Here is a 21,099-nt window from a genome sequence, read left to right as displayed (position 1 = left end):
AAACAAATACACAAGTGATCCACCTATTGAAATGATTGGGCAAGGACTTGAAAATAACTGTGATTATATGCTCAAGAAAATAATTGATACAATGGAGAATTTCAATAGAGAGCCAGATTTTCTAGGAATTAAATGAAGATTCTAAAACTGAAACAAAATTTTACTAAACTTAAGAATTCAGTGCATATGTTTGAAATCAAATTAGACACGGCAGAAAAGAAGACTTAGAAACTGGCATAATGGTTAGTGAAAAATATTTCAACTGAGGTGCAAAAAGAAAAAAAGATTAAAAACAGAAAAGGCTGGGCACAGTGGCTCACGCCTGTAATCCAAGCTCTTTGGGAGGCTGAGGTAGGTGGATCACCTGAGGTCAGGAGTTCAAGACCACCCTGGCCAACATGGCGAAGCCCCATCTCTGCTAAAAGTACAAAAATTCGCCAGGCATGGTGGCAGGCACTTGTAATCCCAGCTACTCAGGAGGCTGAGGCAGGATAATTGCTTGAACATGGGAGGCGGAGGTTGCAGTGAGCCAAGATCGTGCCACTGCACTCCAGCCTGGGCAATAAGAGTGAGACTCTGTCTCAAAAAAAAAAAAAAAAAAGAAAAAAGAAAAAGAAAAAGAAAACATAGAAAAGAGTATAAGAGACATCTGAAATATGGGCTTAAAGTTCTAATATATATATATATAAATGGATTCCTAAAAGGAGTGCATAGCAACAAAGAACAGAATGTGAGTGATGGTCCAACATACATCTATAAGCACTGTGAAAGGAAAACAGGGGAGAAGCAAAATTCAAAGAGAGAATGACTAGGTATTTTCAGAATTTAGAAGGACATGAATTCACAAGTTCAGAAGCAAAACAAATCCCAAGCAGAATTAAAAAAAAAAACCACAAGTAGACATAACCCTGTAATATTGGAAAACACCAAAGACAAAGAGATGTTACAAATCAAGTGAAAGAAAAGATATTACCTTAATAAGAACATCTGTTAGATGGAAAGTGACTTCTCAACATCAATAACAGAATCCAGAAGACAGTGAGATAATATTTTCAAAATGTCAGATAAGATATCTGTCCATCTGGACTTTCATTTTTAATAATAGCTAAATAATAATACATATTTAGCTGAAATAGTAGTTAAACTATTATAAAAGAATGAGGAAAAAATAAAAACATTTTCAAAGAAACAAGCAAAGAAACTGAGTGTTTACCATTCACATAACTTAAGGATTTCTTTTAGGGAGAAAAAAACATGACCACAGAAGGAAGACATGGGGTGGAAGCAGTGGTGAACCAAGAGATTGATAAAAGTGGGGAAATCTAAACTAGTTTTGGCTTATAAGCCAATAATAATGGTAGCACTAATTAATAATTTGTGGGGTATATAAAGAAAGTAGAACTGAAATCCTGAATAAAAATAATAGAAAAGAAGGACACAATTGGAGTCAAAGTCTTTAAGGAGAAATTGACTGCAGTGTATCTGCCCCCCTGCTTAAACAGGAGAACCCAGTCTGGGAGCAGTATTCTTGAGCCTTAGGTCAGAAATGGGGTTGTGGCTTTATAAAATGAAAAGCTGTCCTTCAAACACCAACTTAAGTCCTTCAATGGCTCTGCACTGCTTCTGGAATAGAGTCTACAGTCTTATACGTGGCCTGCTAGAGATTTCAAGATCTGGCTCTACCAATGCTTCTGGCAGCCTTAGCAAATGCTTGAGCCACATTTCTATTAATATCATCTCTTCCTCTTCACAGTTCTTCACTCACAGTAGATGCTCAATAAATGCATGTTGGTTTTTAAAACACCATCGTTGGTACAAAGATGAATACTATCTAGTGGGACTCATTCATTAATCAAAAAAATAATTATTGAGTGCCAACTAGATGTTATGTGCTATACTATATAATGTGACAGATATAAAGATTCATAAGACAGGGCTAAGTATCTCATAATGCTTACACTCAGGTTAGAGAGTTTTTTAAGTACACCAGCAACTATAACAGATGGCAGAAGGGAAACCTAACCATTGTCACTTTACTAAAGAATTATTTATAATTGTAAATAATTACCAATAAAGACATTCATCTGGTCGTAAGGAAACATCTCTCTCAGTAAATGATCACTCTCAGGTACATGCCCACCAAATTAATATTACTACCATAAATTAAAACCAGAAATATCAACTATAAAAATAATTTTACTACTAGAATTAATGATAATACAAGTGTAACGAAGTTACCTTTGTAAAGTGTTCAGGTCTCAACCATCCAGCTTTATTCAATTATTGAATAAAGCTGCAAATTCTGACTAAGAACATTTTAAAGAAAAGTCACTCATAAAGATCATATAGTTTACTTTATAGGACACAAATGGGCAGAAACTCAACCGGCCCTATAAAACCAGCATATAAAGTGAAGAACTGGATATGATAATGAGAATTCCCCTAATTCAAATAATCTTTAGCCTCTTTAACCCTTCAGTGGATTAGAGAGGAATAAGTATGTTTCTAAGAATAGAGAGAAAAGAGAAGAGCAAAACTAGACAATGCAACACTAGGCCACTTCATCTTGAGGTCCATAACTCCAGATGTTATCATCCTAAGCACTATACTACTATCTTTTTACTATTATGCCCAATCTGGAGATGAGGAAATCAAGGCATAGAAAGGCCAAATAACTTGCCCAATGTTGTACAGCCTATTGGTTCAAACTTAGGTCTGTTTGACTCTATAAACCACTATTCTCACGTAGGTCTGTTTATCTGTAAAAACTTTGCTATTTAATAACTATTTTCTACTGCTTTCTTACATTCCCACAATACCTAGACCTGTGCTGTACATGAATATGTTGCTGACTTCTTACTGATTTTTAAAAAGAGAACAACAGTATTTACTAACTGTGTTAAATGAAATCTGGCTTTCTCTATGCCCACTCTTGGGGTTCTGTTGGTATGGCAGGAACTGTTAAATGCCTACCCATAAGCATTCTCCTCCTCTTCTCCCTTAACACCAGAACCCCATGAGCCTCTGGGGAGGCTCAGCCCTCCTCAGACCTGTTAAGTAAAGGAAGTGGGGGGAGTAGGGGGTGAATGTGGCAGGGGGATACGATTGCTGAGTTAGATACAAAACTGGTTAATGCCTAACAAGGCCATAAACAATCATCACCAGGGATATCTGTTCCACTAGACAGAAATTATTTGCATCTCTGCTGGACAAATATATTCAAGTGTGCCTCTGCCTCCACAGAGTTACAAAGTAGCCCGGATAATAGAAAGTTAAGGCCAGCACTGCAATGAAAAAAATATCCACTAATATATTTTGTCTCTTCCATGTTTTATGAAAATTTTTTTAACACCAATGAGACATAAGGGAAGTCTGCTGGAATCTTATAGGAAATATTTCCCTACTCTTGTAAAAGACAAAAAAGTGGGGGAGTGACATGCCATATGTCCCTTTTACCTTTTCTGGAGTTTGGTTACTGTTGTATGAAGGCGGGATATGTGGTCGTGTTACAGCCATCCTGGCAACCACAAGACAAGCCTGACTACAAAAGCCAACCACACTGAGAATGGTGGAATAAAGAGAAAGAACTAGAACCCCAGATAATACTGCCAAGCCACCCAAGTTAACCAGCTCTAGAACAACTCACTTTGGAGACTTCTTGTTAGGCAAGGTAATAAATTTTCTCTACTATTTAATCTGCTGCTGTTATTTGCAATTAAGACCATCTTAAGTTGATCACTTAGTTTCTACAGCTATTGATTCTAGGAAGTCAAAGAGATCACGGGTTTAGGATTTGGAATAGTGAGCTAAGGAGCCCACCAGACGACTTGGTGCTATAACTTTGGAATAAGTAAAACATTCCAAAGAAACTCACCTGATGACACCTAGACTAGACAAGCAGAAGATGAATTACAAGTAATAATACACTGATAGGCCTCTATAAATATATAAATTAGTAACTCATCAGTAGATACTTTAATAAGGCATACGATACGTTAGAAAGCAGTTATGAGAAGTAATTAGCTGGCACTGTGGTAATGGAACAATAGATTCTATGCAACAAACCAGGTATCAAGCTATTTGCTAAATATCTATTGAAAAATCATAATTGGCCAGGCATGGTGGCTCATGCCTGTAATCTCAGCACTTTGGGAGGCCGAGGTGGGCAGATCACAAGGTCAGGAGTTCAAGACCAGCCTGGCCAGCACGGTGAAACCCCATCTCTACTAAAAATACAAAAATTAGTCGGGCATGGTGGCACATGCCTGTAATCCCAGCCACTTGGGAGGCTGAGGTAGGAGAATTGCTTGAACCTAGGAAGTGGAGGTTGCAGTGAGCCGAGATCGTGCCACTGCACTCCAGCCTGAGCGACACAGCGAGGCTCTGTCTCAGGAGGAAAAAAAAAAAAATCATAATGTATTGGCTTTGTGGTTACAGTAAGCCAAAATGGGCCAGCATATTTTTGTCCCATGCTTGGCTAATATCCTTTCCTTTGAAGTATATGAAAATGAAATCTAAGAAATAATAAGGTAACAGGCAATACAGACAGTTTATATGAAATCTTTCTTCTAAAAAGCTCAACACAGTTCTCCATCTATTATCTCATGTGCACCATACCATATCTGTTCCAGTGGTGGCTCCTTCTCATTTCTATGTTTCATGGTACCCAAGTGATATGGTTAAGATTTGCTGACAGTTTGTGGTTAAAATTCATGCTAAAAATCCCATCTCCATCTCCCCATCAGGTCATTCTTCCCCAGCATCCAGGGCCCATGTTAGGATAAAGAACAGTCTGTGGAGGTGCAGAGAGCAGGCATTTCTCAGGCCTCCAGCCCAAGGTAGAACTGTGGAGAAAGTATGGACAATTCTCTTCACCTCCCCTCAAACCCTTATATGAATAGTTTCTGAAACCCTCCCTGGAGGTCTGTCCTTCATCTGGCAGGTTCTCAGGGTGGATCACAAACTCTTCTTGCCAAAGGTGCTGGCACAGCCAATGGATCCTTTGTGATGTACAACCTAGGCAAATCCCGTTACTGGTCTCTGCCATTTGGCCCCTGTCCTGGGTGCTGAGGCACCTGCCTTTCTTCATCTGTGTCATGTCCCCTCACTAACACAATGAGTCCTCTATGTTACAAGTCAGAAGCAGGGTCAGGTCTTCCTCAAACTATTGGCCACTGCCAGCACATCAGGAGTGTGCCCACACCTGACTCAGGGGTGAGTTTGCCTTGAAAAAGTGACTATAGGATATCCTCAAGAGGTGAGGACCAGGAGAAAGCAGGAATCTCCAGTAACACCAAACACAACTTCTCTCTGCTTTTCCATCTTCAAATCTGGGGTAGGCCACCTCCTTCCACAGTCATATTTACTGACTCAGATTTCCAAGTATGTCTCTTCCCTGGAAGCTTCACTACACTAAAAATGAGTTCTTAACACTGCCTTTCAGGGAACATTTTAGCCACTCTACCACAATACCTCACTGAGCTGGCTGGGAAATGCATGGGCAGTGAGGTGATGAGGAAACCATCTTGGAGTAAGTGTCCCAGCCCTGTTCTCTCTTCCACTGGGAAAGCACCAAAATCGCAAAGCCTCAAGACCACCAGCAGGTGGGCTGTCTGCAGAGAGGCTGCTCGGTCCTTTATCCTAAGAAATTGACATTAACTGAACTCCCGGCCCAGAACAGGAATGGGTTTCAGTGCAACATTCTCAAGATAGCTTTCAGTGAACTGTGAATACTCTCAGCTTTTAACATCATTATTTATGTTTATGCCATATGTTATAGATTTAGAATAGCATATAAATAAACCAAATTAAAATAAGTACAGGAAAGCTCCAAAGGAGTGAACAGATCCTTCATTTTTTCTGTAACTTCATTCTTCTTAGTGTTTCCAGGGTCGTCTTCATCTCCTCTGCAGCTGCGCTGTATTAGTCTGGGTTCTCCAGAGAAATGCATGATAAATGATTTATTATAAAGAATTGGCTCACAAATTAGGGAGGCTGAGAAGACCCACAATCTGCTGTCTACAAGCTGGAGACCCAGGAAAGCCAATGGTATAATTCAGTCCCAGTCCAAAGGACTGAGAACCAGGGGAGCCAATGGTGTAAATCCCAGTCCGAGGGTAGAAGATGAGATGTCTAGCTCAAGTAGTGAGGCAGGAGGGGGCAAATTCCTCCTTCCTCTGTCTTTTGTTCTATTTAAGTAATCAAGGGATTAGATGATGCCTGAGGAGGGCAATCTACTTCACTGAGTCCACAGATTCAAATGCTAATCTCACCCTGGAGACACACCTAGAAACAATGTTGAATTCTGGGCATCTACTGCCCAGTCAAGTTGACACATAAAATCAACCATCATATATATAAACTAAAAGTTTTTCAAGGCATTTGCAACAAACCTAACCTCTTCACATGTATTGCGTCCAAGGTAATCTTCTTAACTCATATGTAAGCCAATTTATGTAATTTTCAAAATATACTTTAATATATACTGTAGATCATACAAGGAGAAAACTAGAATAATGCTTTGTAGACAAGCCTACATTTATCAGCTGTAATTTGAAAGATTTTAGTTTAAAACTGAGTGAAACATTGTAGTAGACTCATTCTTGTTCCCAAGTATTCACACTTCTTATTCCTTGCAGTGAGGGCTCCCTTTGGGAGGAAGAGGCATCCCCACACCTCTGACATTAGGAGTGGTCATGTGACTTCTCTGGTCAATGACATGTGAACAGACTGGATGATTGTCATGTCTGAGCAAGGGGTTTCTGCGCTCTTGCTTTTCCTTCCACCAGGAGTAAAGCCCATCCCAGATAGGGGCTGCTCCTTCAGTTTGGGTACTGGAATGAAGACATGTAGAGCAGACTTGCAGATGACCCCTATCTGTCAATATGCAACATGAGCAGGAAATGATTGCTGCTGTAAGCCACTGACATTGGAGTTTTGTTAATACAGCATGACTCCCTTCAGCAAGAACATGTTTTAGTGCTACATTCCCAAAGTAGCTATCAGTGAGCTGTGAATAGTCTTGGCTTTTTAACATCATTATTTATAAATGTTTATGCCATATGCTAAAAAAATCATTCTTTTGGATTTAAAATGTTTTAAAATCAGATAATTAAGATAAATAAGTTTATTTTCTGAAGGAAATATGTTTTATCCTAAATTAAATATTGAAAACCAACAGAAGTGAAACACAGATTACACATTTACAATCAGGAATAATATATATATATGTAACTGCTCCATTTAAAAACCATTCTAAAGTTGGATCAAGAGGAAGACACCTTCCTTCCCCTCCTCACTCCAAATTCCCAGAAACACAAGAAATTTTTCAAGAGGAAATTCATAATAGTGCTAGAAAACAACAGTTATATTTAAGCAAGGTTGCTTTTTTTTTTTGAGATGGAGTCTTGCACTGTCGCCCAGGCTAGAGTGCAATGGTGCAATCTCGACTCACTGCAACTTCCGCCTCCCAGGTTCAAGCCATTCTCCTGCCTCAGCCTCCAAATAGCTGGGATTATAGGTACTCACCACCATGTCCGGATAATTTTTTGTATTTTCAGTAGAGACGGGGTTTCACTATGTTGGCCAGGCTAGTCTCAAAATCCTGACCTCATGATCCACCTGCCTTGGACTCCCAAAGTGCTGGGATTACAAGCGTGAGTCACTGTGCCCGGCCTGCTTTTTTTTTTTTTTTTTTTTTTTTTTCCAAAAAGTCAGGAGAGAAAGCAGGAAGAGAAACCCAAAACTTCACACACTATTAGAAGAGTCCTGCCTTTGCATCCCTCTGCCCACAGCAGCCACTGGTTCAATCATGCATTCTGCACAGCTTTTGTGGCTGCTTCTCACTCTTCCCACTCATTGGCTTCTGCTTTCTAAGACTACCTCCTAAAAAAATCTATTTGTTTCCTAGTCTTTGTTTCAGGGCTCTGATATTGTAGGAACCCAAACAAAGTCAAGCCCTGATGGTTCCCTAAGATCCAGGGTCTCACTTCTAACTTCCTTCTCTCATTCTCATTCTCTCTCTCTCCTCCCTCTTCTTCTCCTTCTCTCTCCATATTCTACCCAGCATATTCACAATTAAACTCATCACCATTGTTTCAAACCTGTCTTTCCAACTTCTCATTCATCCAGGCACAAAACCTCAGGTTCATCTTTGACCTTGTATCACATGTCACAGATCTACTTAATTTCACGTCCAGCCATTTCAACTTACTGAGTTCATTATTATCCTTCCTCATTCTACCCACTTCTGCCAGCTAGGTTTAGGCCTTACAATCTCATACATGTATATTATAAAAGGTTCTTGACTGATAACCCAAGTTATCTTCTCTCCTTGGTATAATTTATCATCTCACCTTCCTGAAGCAAGCTCTGGCAATATTATATAACTCCACTCAAAAAGCTCTTGTGGAGTTCAATGTCTGTGCTCCAAAATAAAGCTCTCTTGACCTCAGCCTACCTTTGCCAACAACTTTATTCATTACTCCAAGAGTCTTCCCAACAGAACCACTCACCATTCTCTCTAAGATTTCCATGTTTTTCCACCTCTGTGGCTGTGCTCTGTTCCCTACATCTGGAAAGCTCTGACCCATTTTTCATCATACTCAAAACCTACCTTGGGTCAAGTGCTACTTCTTCCAAGAAGCCTCCATTGATTCGCCAAATGAAAACATTATCTCTCTTCTGATCTCCTGTAACACTTAAATTGTACTCTTCTTGGCACTTTTATCACTTGTTTTAAACTACAGTATAACTTACATTAAAATGCAAAAATCTTAAATTTGATGATTTTTTACATATATATCAACATATGTACCACTCTTGTAATCCTCCATCCAGATTAATATATAGAACATTTCTAACATCCCAGAAGCTTTCTTTGTGCCCCTTCCAGGCAAAACCCCTTTGCTAATATAATCTCTATTCTGACTTATCTTAGATTAGTTTTGCCTACTTTTGAACTTCATATAAATATAGTCATACAGTATAGACTCTTTTGCACCTGGTTTCTTTCATCCTACATCTGATCTCTGAGATTCACCCAGGTCATGCTTATTATCAATTGTCTATTGTTTTAAAATTATAGAATAGTAATTTTAAAAGTCCATTAAGGGGCCATACCACACTTATGTAACCATTCCACTGTAGATGAATATTTTTTAGTGTTTTCGCAATTACAAAAAAGGCTTCTATGGACATTTCTGTATACCTTTTGTTGGACATCAGCACTCACTTCTACCCTTAGGAATAGAATTACTGGGTCATAGGTATTTGTATGTTTGGCTTAGGAAGTATTGCCAAACATGTCTCAAAAGTGTTTATATCAATGTATACCCATTAAGAATATAAAAGAATTCCAGGTGCGCCATATGCTTACTAACACTTGTTACTGTCATCGTTTTTAAAACTGCTTTTGATGTCTATGCTTTCATTTCTATATTAAATTATAATGACATTACACAGAGCTTAACATTTTGCAAATTTTTAAACTGTATAATATCTCAACGCATATTTTCTACCCTATAATGTAAGCAAGGAGAGTCCTATTATTATCCTTACTTTATATTAGGTAGGTGCAAAAATAGTCGTGGCTTTTGTCATTAAAAGTAATGGCAAAAACCACAATTACTTTTGCACCAACCTAATAGATGAGGAAACAGGTTCAGAGAGGAGTGCTTGCTTTCATGACCAGCTTGCTCAAGGTCATGAATCTAGTGAATAGTGGAGACACTTAATCATGTACATCCACCATGGTACATGGCTTATAGTTATAAGAGTACATGTTTTATGTCTGCTCGCTTACTGACAGCTCTTTGAGGTTGACACTTATTTTTAATTTATCACTAACGAAGGAATTGATGAACTGAAATATGAAACTGTAATTTCTCTGTACACAAGAACTTTACAATAATTGGTTATAATAACACAATGACTAAGAAGCACCATCACTTGTTACCTGAATCACAAAGGATTGTATTTCAAATCCAAGGATTCACAAATATCCAAATATTTAGTCTCATTTAATGGCTTTCTTTGAATATTAAAAGATTTAAAAATCATAAGCCTTTGTTTGAAGGGTTATTTTAAACTCATTATTTGAACTATTACTAAGCAGTCTTAAAGGTATCAAAACTATTTGGGTTCTTAAATCAACCAGATTCCAGTTTTGTATTTTGTGCATAGAATACAATAGTTAGCATCTTAATATGTGGTTTTTTTTTAGTTGTTTGTCTTGTGTGTAACCTAACAATATGCTAAGAAGTAGTAAAGAAAATAAAAGAAACACCAATATAAATGTATGTACACAGACGTTTTATAGTCAGTAGCTTTGGGTACCTTATTAAAAGATTATTTGATTCTTTTAAGTCAAATAATCTTTTAATAAAAGATTTCTTAAGATAGTTTGACATCATCCAACAGATTGTTATGAGGTGTCAATAAATCAGTAGCTATCTGTATCAACAAGCATGTGTTTTAGGAGATACATGGCAAATTACAAAATAATCCGATTACTTTTTATGCTGTCAGAAAGTACAGATGACACATTTAAGCAATCTGACATCCATGGATAGCTAGACCTTGGTGTGCCTTATAAATCACCCCTTTCGTTCAAGAAGAATGGTACCATGTGTTAATGCCCACTCCCAAGATGAAAGCTACCATATACACCTCAGATTATCCACTTCTTTTTTGCCTATGTATGTTCATCTTTTCAAACATGTTCATATCATTTTTGGGTCTCTAAAACATTTAACTTCTAAAACTTCTTACTTTTGACCTATAAAAATTCATTAAAAGTTTTAAAATACATTTTTGAGGCAGAGATTGTAAATGTAAATCACAGATAATCGAAATAATTGACCTTATCAGATACTTCACATCAAAACTGACTTTCTATCTGAATACTTATCTCTCTGAGGCTAAAGAATACATTCTGTCTCAATTACTGAGCTCTTTTGGGATGTGAACCTAGCTAAGTGTGCACTGACACATTCCAAGGTGACCACACAATTCATTTGCGGCATACTAAGATATCTACCACTGAAGCCTGCTGTAAGATACAATAAATTCATAGGATGCCAAAAGTATCTGAGAACTTCCTGTAATTCATAGGAGATGATCAGATATAATGAAATGTGTTTAACACAAATTTCTATCTTATATTCATGGCCAACTTGAGTTTTAGAAAAGCAACAAAAAACTATGCAAATAAATCCTCTAGATATAATCATTCAACAGTTTTCTCAAGGAAAAACATATTATAGATGTTTAATTACAATCATATATTTTTTGAACTTGTTTTCTTTCAATTATAGAAAAAAATTCACTTTTCAAGTTCAGACATGACTGTTAAAAATATATCATATTCCTAGTAGCAAATGAACATACCTCTCATGCATGTAGTCAACTCCCAGCAGCAGTTGGATAAACCATTCTATTATTTGGTTATCTGGAAAGATTTTTCCAGCTTCTTTATATTCCTGAATTTTATAGTCCAGATCTCGGCCCTGAAATGAAGAGCATAATCTTTCATATTTTTTCAGCTAATATATTAAAATCAAGCTCACTTAACAACAGTTAAAACATAGCAGTCACTGTTTATCAGAAAGTGCCACACTGTAATTATCACTGACAAAGATCCTCTCTTTAACCAAAGTCTCTCCAGGTTCCTCTGAGCACTCTTTTCAGCTCAGCCTCAACATTGACCTATAAAGACTTTAACAAACATGCATGTATTAATAGTTTCTAAAAGCCTAAGGTCACAACACTAGGATGGTCCTACCCTCCCACCCCTTAAGTTCCTGCCTGATCAGCTCAAGGTAGACAAAAGAATTGACTGTTTCCTCCAGTCAATGCCTGAAGATAGGGCTCTTGTCTCCCAATCTCTAAAGAAGGTTAGGAGTCTAACTTTGATGAGCACCAGTTAACAAACCCACATGGGTTTACAGGGACCAACCTCCACTTTCTGATTTTTGTAATTTTTCACTTCCTTGACTCTGCTCAGGCCCCTGCTGTTCCTCTTTCCTATTCCCTTATTCTCCCTGAATACCCAGTCACTCTGCACAAATCAGAATGGAGCTCAGCTCTTTTCCGTAGTGTCAGTAGTTACTTCATAAAATCTGTTTTGAATGTTTTAATGATATCACTCCAGGAAAAAACCTTTATAAGGAGAAAAGTTACCACATAAACCTTCAACCTAAATTATATTTTATTATATTACCTATATATGCACCCACATAAAACTAGCAATAACTTTTCTTACACTTAGAGTTGTATATAATTGTAGAATCTTAACATATACAAAACTTAAAAAGGTCGGCCAGTAAAATTCCAATCAATGATACGAATTTAATACAAAGTGATGATTTTTGGTGAAACTAAATTGGTACTTACATTGTGCATATAGCTGCTGTAGTATAGATTCTTTTGAGTTTGGCATGCCCAGGGTACCATGTGCATTGGGATGACTGAATTCCCTTTCCTCTATATAGCTATAGCAAAACCCTAAGGAATATAATAACTGTGGATCTATGCGGGGATCCAGGCACATCATTTAAGCATTTAGTTAGCTCTATCCTATCACTCACTGGCAATAACTAAAATAATACTTATTATTAAGGTCAAAAACTAACTATGATAAAAAATGACAAAATCTAAAATAGGCCAGCAGTGTCTGATATAATGCCCTTTCTGAATATGTTTTATTGATGTATTTCAATTGCTATAAAAATAAAAATGTCAAATGCTAAATTCTCTTAGAGAACCCTTAGACCTGATCCATTTTACTGTAAAACACCGAAAAATTAGAGATAATTTGAGAAATGTTCCTCTAAAGAAAAGGATGGATTAAATGTAACTGGTCTTTGCAGGATGTAAAACGCAGGCCCCATAAAGAGTGGGAGAGGTACTTACCATATTCATGGGGAGCAAAAGTGGAAAAAATAAAGCTAGTCACAGACTACTCATGACAGAGTTGTTGTTAAGATGCAAAGGAAGAACATTTATAGGCAAAGAGACAATCCAAAAGAAATTACTTCTAATGAAACAACATGAGGTCAACTGATTCACTTCTAATGCATTTTTTATTTCCTTACAGTGCAATATGCAAATATTTGCTTAGCATTTTCTCTCCTACACAGGACCATAACAAATCGAAAGTATAGCAAACATTCACTTGCAGCCTAGCTCAAGTACGGTTTCCTGATAGATTTTCTGGGCCAAGGAGAGTGTTCCAAAGCTTGGTAGAATTCAAAAATATGGCGAATTGAATACTTAACTCCTTGTCTAAAAGACTATCATTTCTTTCTCATTTTTCAACCCTGCCTTTATTTCTTCTCTCTTTTTAATCCTAGAGTTTATCAGAATTCTGTTGAGCCACACAAGCTGTACTCTCATGTTTCTGTGAGTTGCAAAGAACATTTTTGACAATAGATCATTATAACATCCTGTGTAGTAGACATGAAAGTCCTTCAGATGAAAGGTGACCTGTAAATATACAGTTGACCCTTGAATAATATGGGTTTGAACTGCATAGGTCTGCTTAAAATGTCAGTTTACAAGCTTATAATATCAGCTTCTAAGCTGATATTTTTCAACCAAACACATATTGAAAATACAGTATTTGCAGGAATGGAAATCTGCATATATGAAGGGCTTTTGTATATATGAAGGTTCTGCAGGGCCAACTGCAGGACTTGAATATGCGAGGATTCTGGTATATCTCATTTAATTTCTCTGAATACGATAAAACAGCTCCAGTGGCGGAAAGACTATTGCCTACATGTTTCCATCTTCTTCCGGAATACCTTCAGAGGAGGAGTGAAAGGAGAGAGAAGATGAAGACAATGATAAAGAAAAAGGAAAAGAAAAACTTGCCTTAAAGAAATATCAGTGAAGCTGCCTGCTAGCTTCTTATATCAACCCAATGTTTACCTCTTTAAAAACACCAAAAATAAGCACAATTTTCTCTATGTACAAAAATTATGGCCCCAGAACCTGTGCATTTTTTTTAAACCTGTTAACCTCACTAAAGACAAGAAGGAATTACAGTGGCCACAGTGAAGTGTTAACCAAGATAAAACTGATCGCTTGTGAGGCACATTAGAGAAGAAAGGATCTGACATACCACAAAAGCAATGGGACACATTCTTTAATTGATACACAGAAGTATTAAACATCTAAGATGTTAAATGAATCAAAGATTTCCTCTTTAAAAGATTTCTTAGAGAAGGCGAATCGGAAAAATCTTAAGTCTTTTCCACAAATATCAGTCAAAAGCTTTAGCCATCTGGGTATGTAATCTTGTCTCATGGGCCAGAAAAACTTCACTTCCAGATATCCTTTAACATATCAGGGAGCTTTGTGTTACTGTACTTGGCACCGGGCTAAAATTTTTAAATGAATACTACAAGATTTGCTTTTATGTTTATATTTATATATGTCAGTATGTATGTTATGAATGTGTAATATATTTCTTTTTCCTTATGGTATTGCCAAAATTAAGTTGTAAAAGATAATTATTTAATTGGCTTAAAGAAAAATAAGTTCTTACATAAAATAGGTATTCCTTAAACCCTTAGAAACAAACCTAAAATATTTTTCATGTTTACATAATCTTGGATAATCTTTGGTAAATAGTAGCTAATAAAAGTATATTGCCTTGATTAATGCAGGCATACCTTCAGAGTTGTCAGCATTTAGTATAATACAGATGCACAACTCTTCTTCCCCAGGTTTATTTAGTAAAAAAAGTTCATGCTATCTCTATGTGACATAACTTGTCAGCAAGAAAAATAACTTAAGGTGATGGCTAGCTATTTAATATCTCATCTTTATGAGCATTTCAAGCATAATTATTAAAAGCAAGTGTTAAATAGAGGTAAGATAGAATTCCCATGTGAAAAATGTCCTTGCTATACTAGAAACTTTTAATATTGTTACGAAGGACAGGGGAAAAAAAAGCCCTAACAAGATAGAAATAAAAATTTGCTTCCTCTGCCATTTCTTACCACAGAGAGACTAAAGACAGTTGGGACTGTTAATAAATGTTCTGTGCCACACTGAAAAAAATGCATTATAAAACAGTACATGCTCCTAGAATTATAATCCACAGATTTTCCAATCTATAGACTGCTGGTATGATATTCACACTTGCTTTCTTCCTAGTATTCACTAGAAATTAAGGTCATAAAGGGCTAAGAATTCTAATTAAAATACGTAACTAAAATTACTAGAAATAATAAGGAAAACTATTTTATATGCAAGTATACAATATAGGTAAGATGTGCTCTTGGTAAGGAAAAGCATAAGTTATGAGGATGTGTATTGCTCTGTTAAAACAAAAGGAGAAAAATTTTTGTTCTAAAGTAGAATGATTGATCCAAACCGAGAAAGAACTATAGGGGGAGAAAAAAACTGACTGGATATTAGAAAGTGATATGGTTTAGCTGTGTCCCCACCTAAAATCTCATCTTGAATTATAATCCCCATAATCCCTACATGTCAAGGGTGGGACCCGGTGGAGATAAATCATGGGAGTGGTTTCCCCCATGCTGTTCTCATGATAGTGAGTGAGTCTCACAAGATCTGATGGTTTTATAAGCATCTAGCATTTTCCCTGCTTGCACTCACTCCGTCCTGCTGCCCTGTGAGGAAGTGCCTGCTTCTCCTTTGCCTTCCAACATGATTGTAAGTTTCCTGAGGCCTCCCCAGCCATGTGGAACTGTGAGTCAATTAAACTTCTTTCCTCTATAAATTACCCATTCTTGGCTATTTCTTCATTGAGAATGGACTAATACAAAAAGTCTGTAGAAGAGGAACCTTGGGAAAGAAATGTTATATGTGATTGAGCTAGCTAAGATAAGATGTGCTATTTGTAAATTTTTCTAAAAATTAAGCATTAATATAAAAAACACTATGAAGGGAAATTAGAATTTCATCCCCTATGTTAAAACAACTTTTTCTTGAGGTATTGGTCTACTTTTAATAGGAAATTGTGAAAAGACTTTTTGTTTGTTTGCTTTGTTTTTACCTTTTAGGTAATTGGCCAAGGAAATATTGTGTGTTTTGTCAAGATAATTAAGAAAGTCAGTAAAAGAAACGCCATGATGGCTGACTTGCCAAGATGGCTGACTAGAAGCAGTTAGTGCATGCTGCTGTCATGGAGAAGAGGCAGAGTGGCAAGTAAACACTAGTTCTTCAAGTGGATCATACAGGAGGCCATGTTTTGATTCATCAAGGAAGCAACAGCGACCCACAGAAAGCAAAGAAAAGCAAGGCAGGACAGCTGCCCACCCAGGATTGGTGCAGAGCCAGAGGAGGCTCCCAGCTGTGAGGAAAGGATGAGTGAGAGTCCCCAGGGACCACACGTCTGCATAAGCTTTGTAATCTTGGGCACAGGAGAGGCCCCCAGCTCCCCTGGGCTTCCAGATCGACACAGAGAGCTTTGCGGACTCTGTGCAGAGCTACCACTCAAGCCCCCCGAGCTCCATGAGCCCTGGATTCCCAAGCATGCTGGTGCCAGCTGCCATAGCCCTACCAACAAAGGAGCTGAGGCTCTCTAGTGCACCTCTAGGACAGGGACCACATGCATGGTGCTGAGGAGAGGATGAACTGCACATTGTACCTCATCATGGAAGGTCCAATGGCCTGGGCCCCCAGCACAGCCACCCCCCCCCAACCTGAACATTCCAGCTGGTCATCGCTTTTCTTTCCTCTGGGATGGACCTCCCAGAGGCAACTAACAAGCCTGCTGCAATTGCCACTGCTGTAGCCCCTGCCCCTGCTGTCCTCAGGCTGGGGAGAGAGTAAAGAATCTAAGAACTGTCATTGGCCTCCACCATGCCACAGCTGCTATACAGTAAGGTGGCCAGACTGTTTTCCATGCAGATCTCTGACTTTGCTGCTCCTGATTGGGCAGGGCCTTCCAGCTTAGGCCCCCATTGCAGCTGCCTCACTCCCACCTGATCACTTCAGTTAGTGGTGGTTCTTCATTTCTCTGGGGTGGAGCTTCCAGAGACAACTGACAGGCCCTCTGTCATTGACACCACCATAGTACCCACTCATCAGTCCCACCACCGAGGCTAGAAAGGGAACAAACAGCCTGATTGTTGTTGCAGTCCTACAGCACACCACAGCTATCCTATGGAGAGGAGGCCAAACTATCTTCTTTGGTCTTCCCTAGGCAGAGCACCCCCCAAGCCTGGGCCCACAGCACAGCTGCCCCATCCCTGGCTGATCACTCAAATTAGCCATGGCTATGCATTTCTTTGGGGTGGCACCCCCTGAGGTAACTGGCAGGCTGTATACCATTGCTGCCATTGTAGTCCCCACCCCTGCTGCCCCCAAGGTGGGGACGGAACAAAAAGCCTGATCTCTCCCCAGGTCTGCAGTGCATAGCCTGGGAGTACTAAGGCACTCGAGTGGGAATGGAGCCCACACTCTCAGAGCACAAAGAGGGATGAGTCACAGGGGTTCATGGGCTGCAGCAGGAATAGGCATGCCTCACTCCACAGAGCCAGACTGAAAAGGTGTGGTCTATCTCCCTACTGCAGCCTCTGACTGAGGGAACCCTGTAGCCTAAACCCCTAACAAAAGAAATGCAGGTACAGTGCCAGTGATTGGAGGGAGTTCCCCCAAGGCCCAGGAGTAAACTCGGTGAAGGGGTCACCTCTCTTGCCACTGCACCACAGAGCAAGCTTGCAAGTAGCAGGAAATACAAAGGAGCCATGCAGCTGAGTAAGAGCCTCTACCAGCAAATACTCTTAAGCATCATCTACTGGATTGCAGCCCGAACTACAACAAAAAAAATACTTTGCTAATATAACCCCCTGTAAGACTAAGGGTAAGGATTCAGCCCAAATAAAGAACCTGCATAGAACCTTGGCCCTCTGAAAACATTCAGAAATGAAGCCAACTAACTATACTCAATTTATACCACAATTAAAGGAACAGCAACCTTCTCAGATGAGAAAGAACCAACACAAGAGTTCTGGCAATGCAAAAAGCCAGAGTGTACCCTTACCTCCAAACAAGTCCACTATCTCCTCAGCAATGGTTTTTAACCAATCAAAAATGACTGAAATGACAGACATAGAATGTGGAATCTAGATGACAAGGAATCTCATGAATATTCTGGGGAAAGTTGAAACCCAACCCAAGGATTCCAAGGAATCTAGTAAAATGATCTAAGAGCTGAAAGATGAAATAGCTATTTTAAGAAAGAATCAAATTGAGCTTCCACAGCTGAAAAATTCACTATAAGAATTTCATAATATAATCAAAAGTATTAACAGAAGGATCGAAGCTGAGGAAAGAATCTCAGAGCTCAAAGGCCAGTTCTTCAAGTCAACTCAGTTGAACAAAAAGAAAAATAATGTTTAAAAATGAATAAAACTTCTGAGAAATATAGGATTATGTAAAGAGACCAAATCTATAACTCAATAGTATTCCTGAGAGACAGAGAGAGAATAAACAACTCAGAAAATATATTTGAGGATACAGTCCATGAAAATTTCCCTAATCTTGCTAGAGAGGATGACACGCAAAACCAGTAAATACAGAGAACCTTGGCTAGACCTCATATAAATCAACCATCCCCAAGGCACATAGTCATCAGATTCACCAAGGTCAAGGTAAAAAAAAAAATCTTAAAGAGAGAAAAGTCAATTCATGCACAGAGGGAAATCCATCAGGCTAGCAGCAAACCTCTCAGCAGAAACCTCACAAGCCAGAAGAAATTGGGGTACTATTTTCAGCATTCTTAAATAAAAGAAATTTCAACCAAGAATTTCATATCCCATCAAACAAAGCTTCATAAGTGAAGGAGAAATAAAACGCTTCTCAGAAAAGCAAAGCAGTTCTCTCTATTTAAAAAGCTAAGGTTTTTCTATAATTACGTAACTATCTTTGAAGTATTTTAATTATCACTCTGCTTAAATGACTATTGTTCCCAGTGACCTATGATCCTATTTTAATTAAGTATTTTAAACCTTTTGACATTTTTTAACAACTTCTCAAAATCAAACATTAAATTAAGGCCTTTTGACCTCAAACCAACTTTGGAAGTTTCCCAACTGACCTCTGGAATTTCTCAAAGGAATTTTTTCCTCTCTTCTTATAAAAAAGAGAGATGTGTTACATTGCATGGGAAATAAGTGTTGCTGAACCGTCTTTAAGTTATATTGCATGGGTATGTTATTAATATGTTTTCCAGAAATTATATGAAATTCCCAGAAACCTGATAGTCTTGATATATTACTATCACTCATAATTTTAATTATTTTAAAATACTGTATATACAGAAAAGGAAACAAAATTTTCTTGTCAATTGCATTATAATTAATTTTCACCAGACATTTAACCATTATCATTTAAAGTCTTGTCATCCACAGACAGCTAATTGTTTTACTTTGGTACTTTCCTGAAAGCTATTGAAAACAACTATAAACCTAAATTTTTCACCTTTGAGGGGATTCATGGAAACAACTCTGACAACATAGGTTTCTGATAACCTTAGGTTCATACAATTAGATAAGAATTTCCAGAACTCTAATGAATAAATTGATTCGTTCATAAAACCACTAACCCCACATCAAGTAGAACACGAATTAATTGGTTGCCAAGGAAATGCTTTGGCAGTTTTTCATACTAAGCCAGTACTGAAATTGTTAAGATATACAATTTGAGTGAGCTCCATAAAATTGATCCAAGTCAAATTACCTGTGATGAACTATTTCATAAACAGTGCCTTGTGCCTGAATTGGAGAAACCAACTGGTATTTAAAAGGATGTAAATTCAATGTTAAGTGTGGGCTAATGGAGGGCTTGGACAGTTGCTTGGTCCTTCCTGACTCCTTAAAGCTTTAATTATTAAAAGCTCTGTACTCTTTAACTCATCAGAGGAAAAATAAAATAATTCCAATTATTTTTAAAAATACTGGCAGGCTGTCTGTTCTAAAATTGCTAAAATGGTTTATAACCAATGTCTGGTTTGTCAAACCCATAATTTTGACAAGAGAGTAAAATACTCAGATGATACATTTCCAGCACCTGCTGGATCACTGGAATATTTACAGACGGACATCACTCAATTCCCACCTTCAATGAATATGTTCTGGATGTACAGAAGCTTTCCCATCATGCAGGAAGTTTGCTGATATAACAGTAGCTAAAAGGTTATCACGAAATGTGTTTGCTTTATGGAATATTCCTGCCGAATATTCCTCCAGTGGTAGAGGTGCTCATTTCACTGGACAAGTTATAAAGCAGTTAAATAAGTTATTACAAACACAATGGTATTAGGCAAAGCTAACTGAATTGACTGTATTGCCTTGTTCAAAGGTAATACTGATTGATGGCAATCAGCTCCACTCCCCTTGGAAAACATAGACTGACCCCTTATAAAATAGTTACTGGAAGATGTACGGCCCTAATAATAGACTCACAAATCTCACACTTTCATAAGTTCTGACATGACTTAATATTACAAGATTTTAATGCATTATGCTTGTGTGTGTGTGTGTGTGTGTGTATATATATATTTATTATTTTTTTTTTGAGACGGAGTCTTGCTCAGTCGCCCAGGCTGGAGTGCAGCGGCGGGATCTCGGCTCACTGCAAGCTCCGCCTCCCGGGTTCACGCCATTCTCCTGCCTCAGCCTCCCGAGTAGCTGGGACTACAGGTGCCCGACACCTCGCCCAGCTAATTTTTTTGTATTTTTAGTAGAGACGGGGTTTTACCGTGTTAGCCAGGATGGTCTCGATCTCCTGACCTCGTGATCCTCCCGTCTCGGCCTCCCAAAGTGCGGGGATTACAGCCGTGAGCCACCGCGCCCGTCCATGCTTAAGTATATTTTTACCAGTTAAAAGAAACCCTTTGTGACCCACCAGCTGATGACAACTAGATCTTTCATGATCTAGAACCCACTGAATGGGTCTTTTGGAAGCAACACCAGAGAAAGGCTGCCCTTGAGACTCACTGAAAGGGACCATACCAAGTTTGCCCACCACCCACACTACCGCAAAATTTCAGGGCCTCAAGCCTTGGATCCCTACATCTCAACTCAAGAGAGCCCCTCCAGACTCTTGGGACAGTAAATC

The 21,099-nt window shown here is 38.3% G+C and overlaps 1 protein-coding gene across 35 annotated transcripts in view; it reads right to left on the bottom strand.

Annotated features, from left to right (window-relative positions):
* The window catches only part of NEK11 (NIMA related kinase 11), a 316,552-nt gene that overhangs the window by 229,854 nt on the left and 65,599 nt on the right, over window positions 1-21,099 (bottom strand). For all 35 annotated transcript variants that reach the window (XR_012430687.1, XR_012430688.1, XR_012430689.1 and 32 more), the window contains one exon: window positions 11,389-11,507. Coding sequence is in view for 32 of the 35 variants with exons in the window: in XM_065539895.2 (XP_065395967.1) it covers window positions 11,389-11,507 (119 nt within the window). In the remaining 3 variants the exon portion in view is untranslated. The remainder of the gene's footprint in view (window positions 1-11,388; window positions 11,508-21,099) is intronic.

Source organism: Macaca fascicularis, chromosome 2 (genome assembly GCF_037993035.2).
Source record: "Macaca fascicularis isolate 582-1 chromosome 2, T2T-MFA8v1.1".
Taxonomy (NCBI): Eukaryota; Metazoa; Chordata; class Mammalia; order Primates; family Cercopithecidae; genus Macaca; species Macaca fascicularis.
This window is presented reverse-complemented; position numbering and strand designations above follow the sequence as displayed.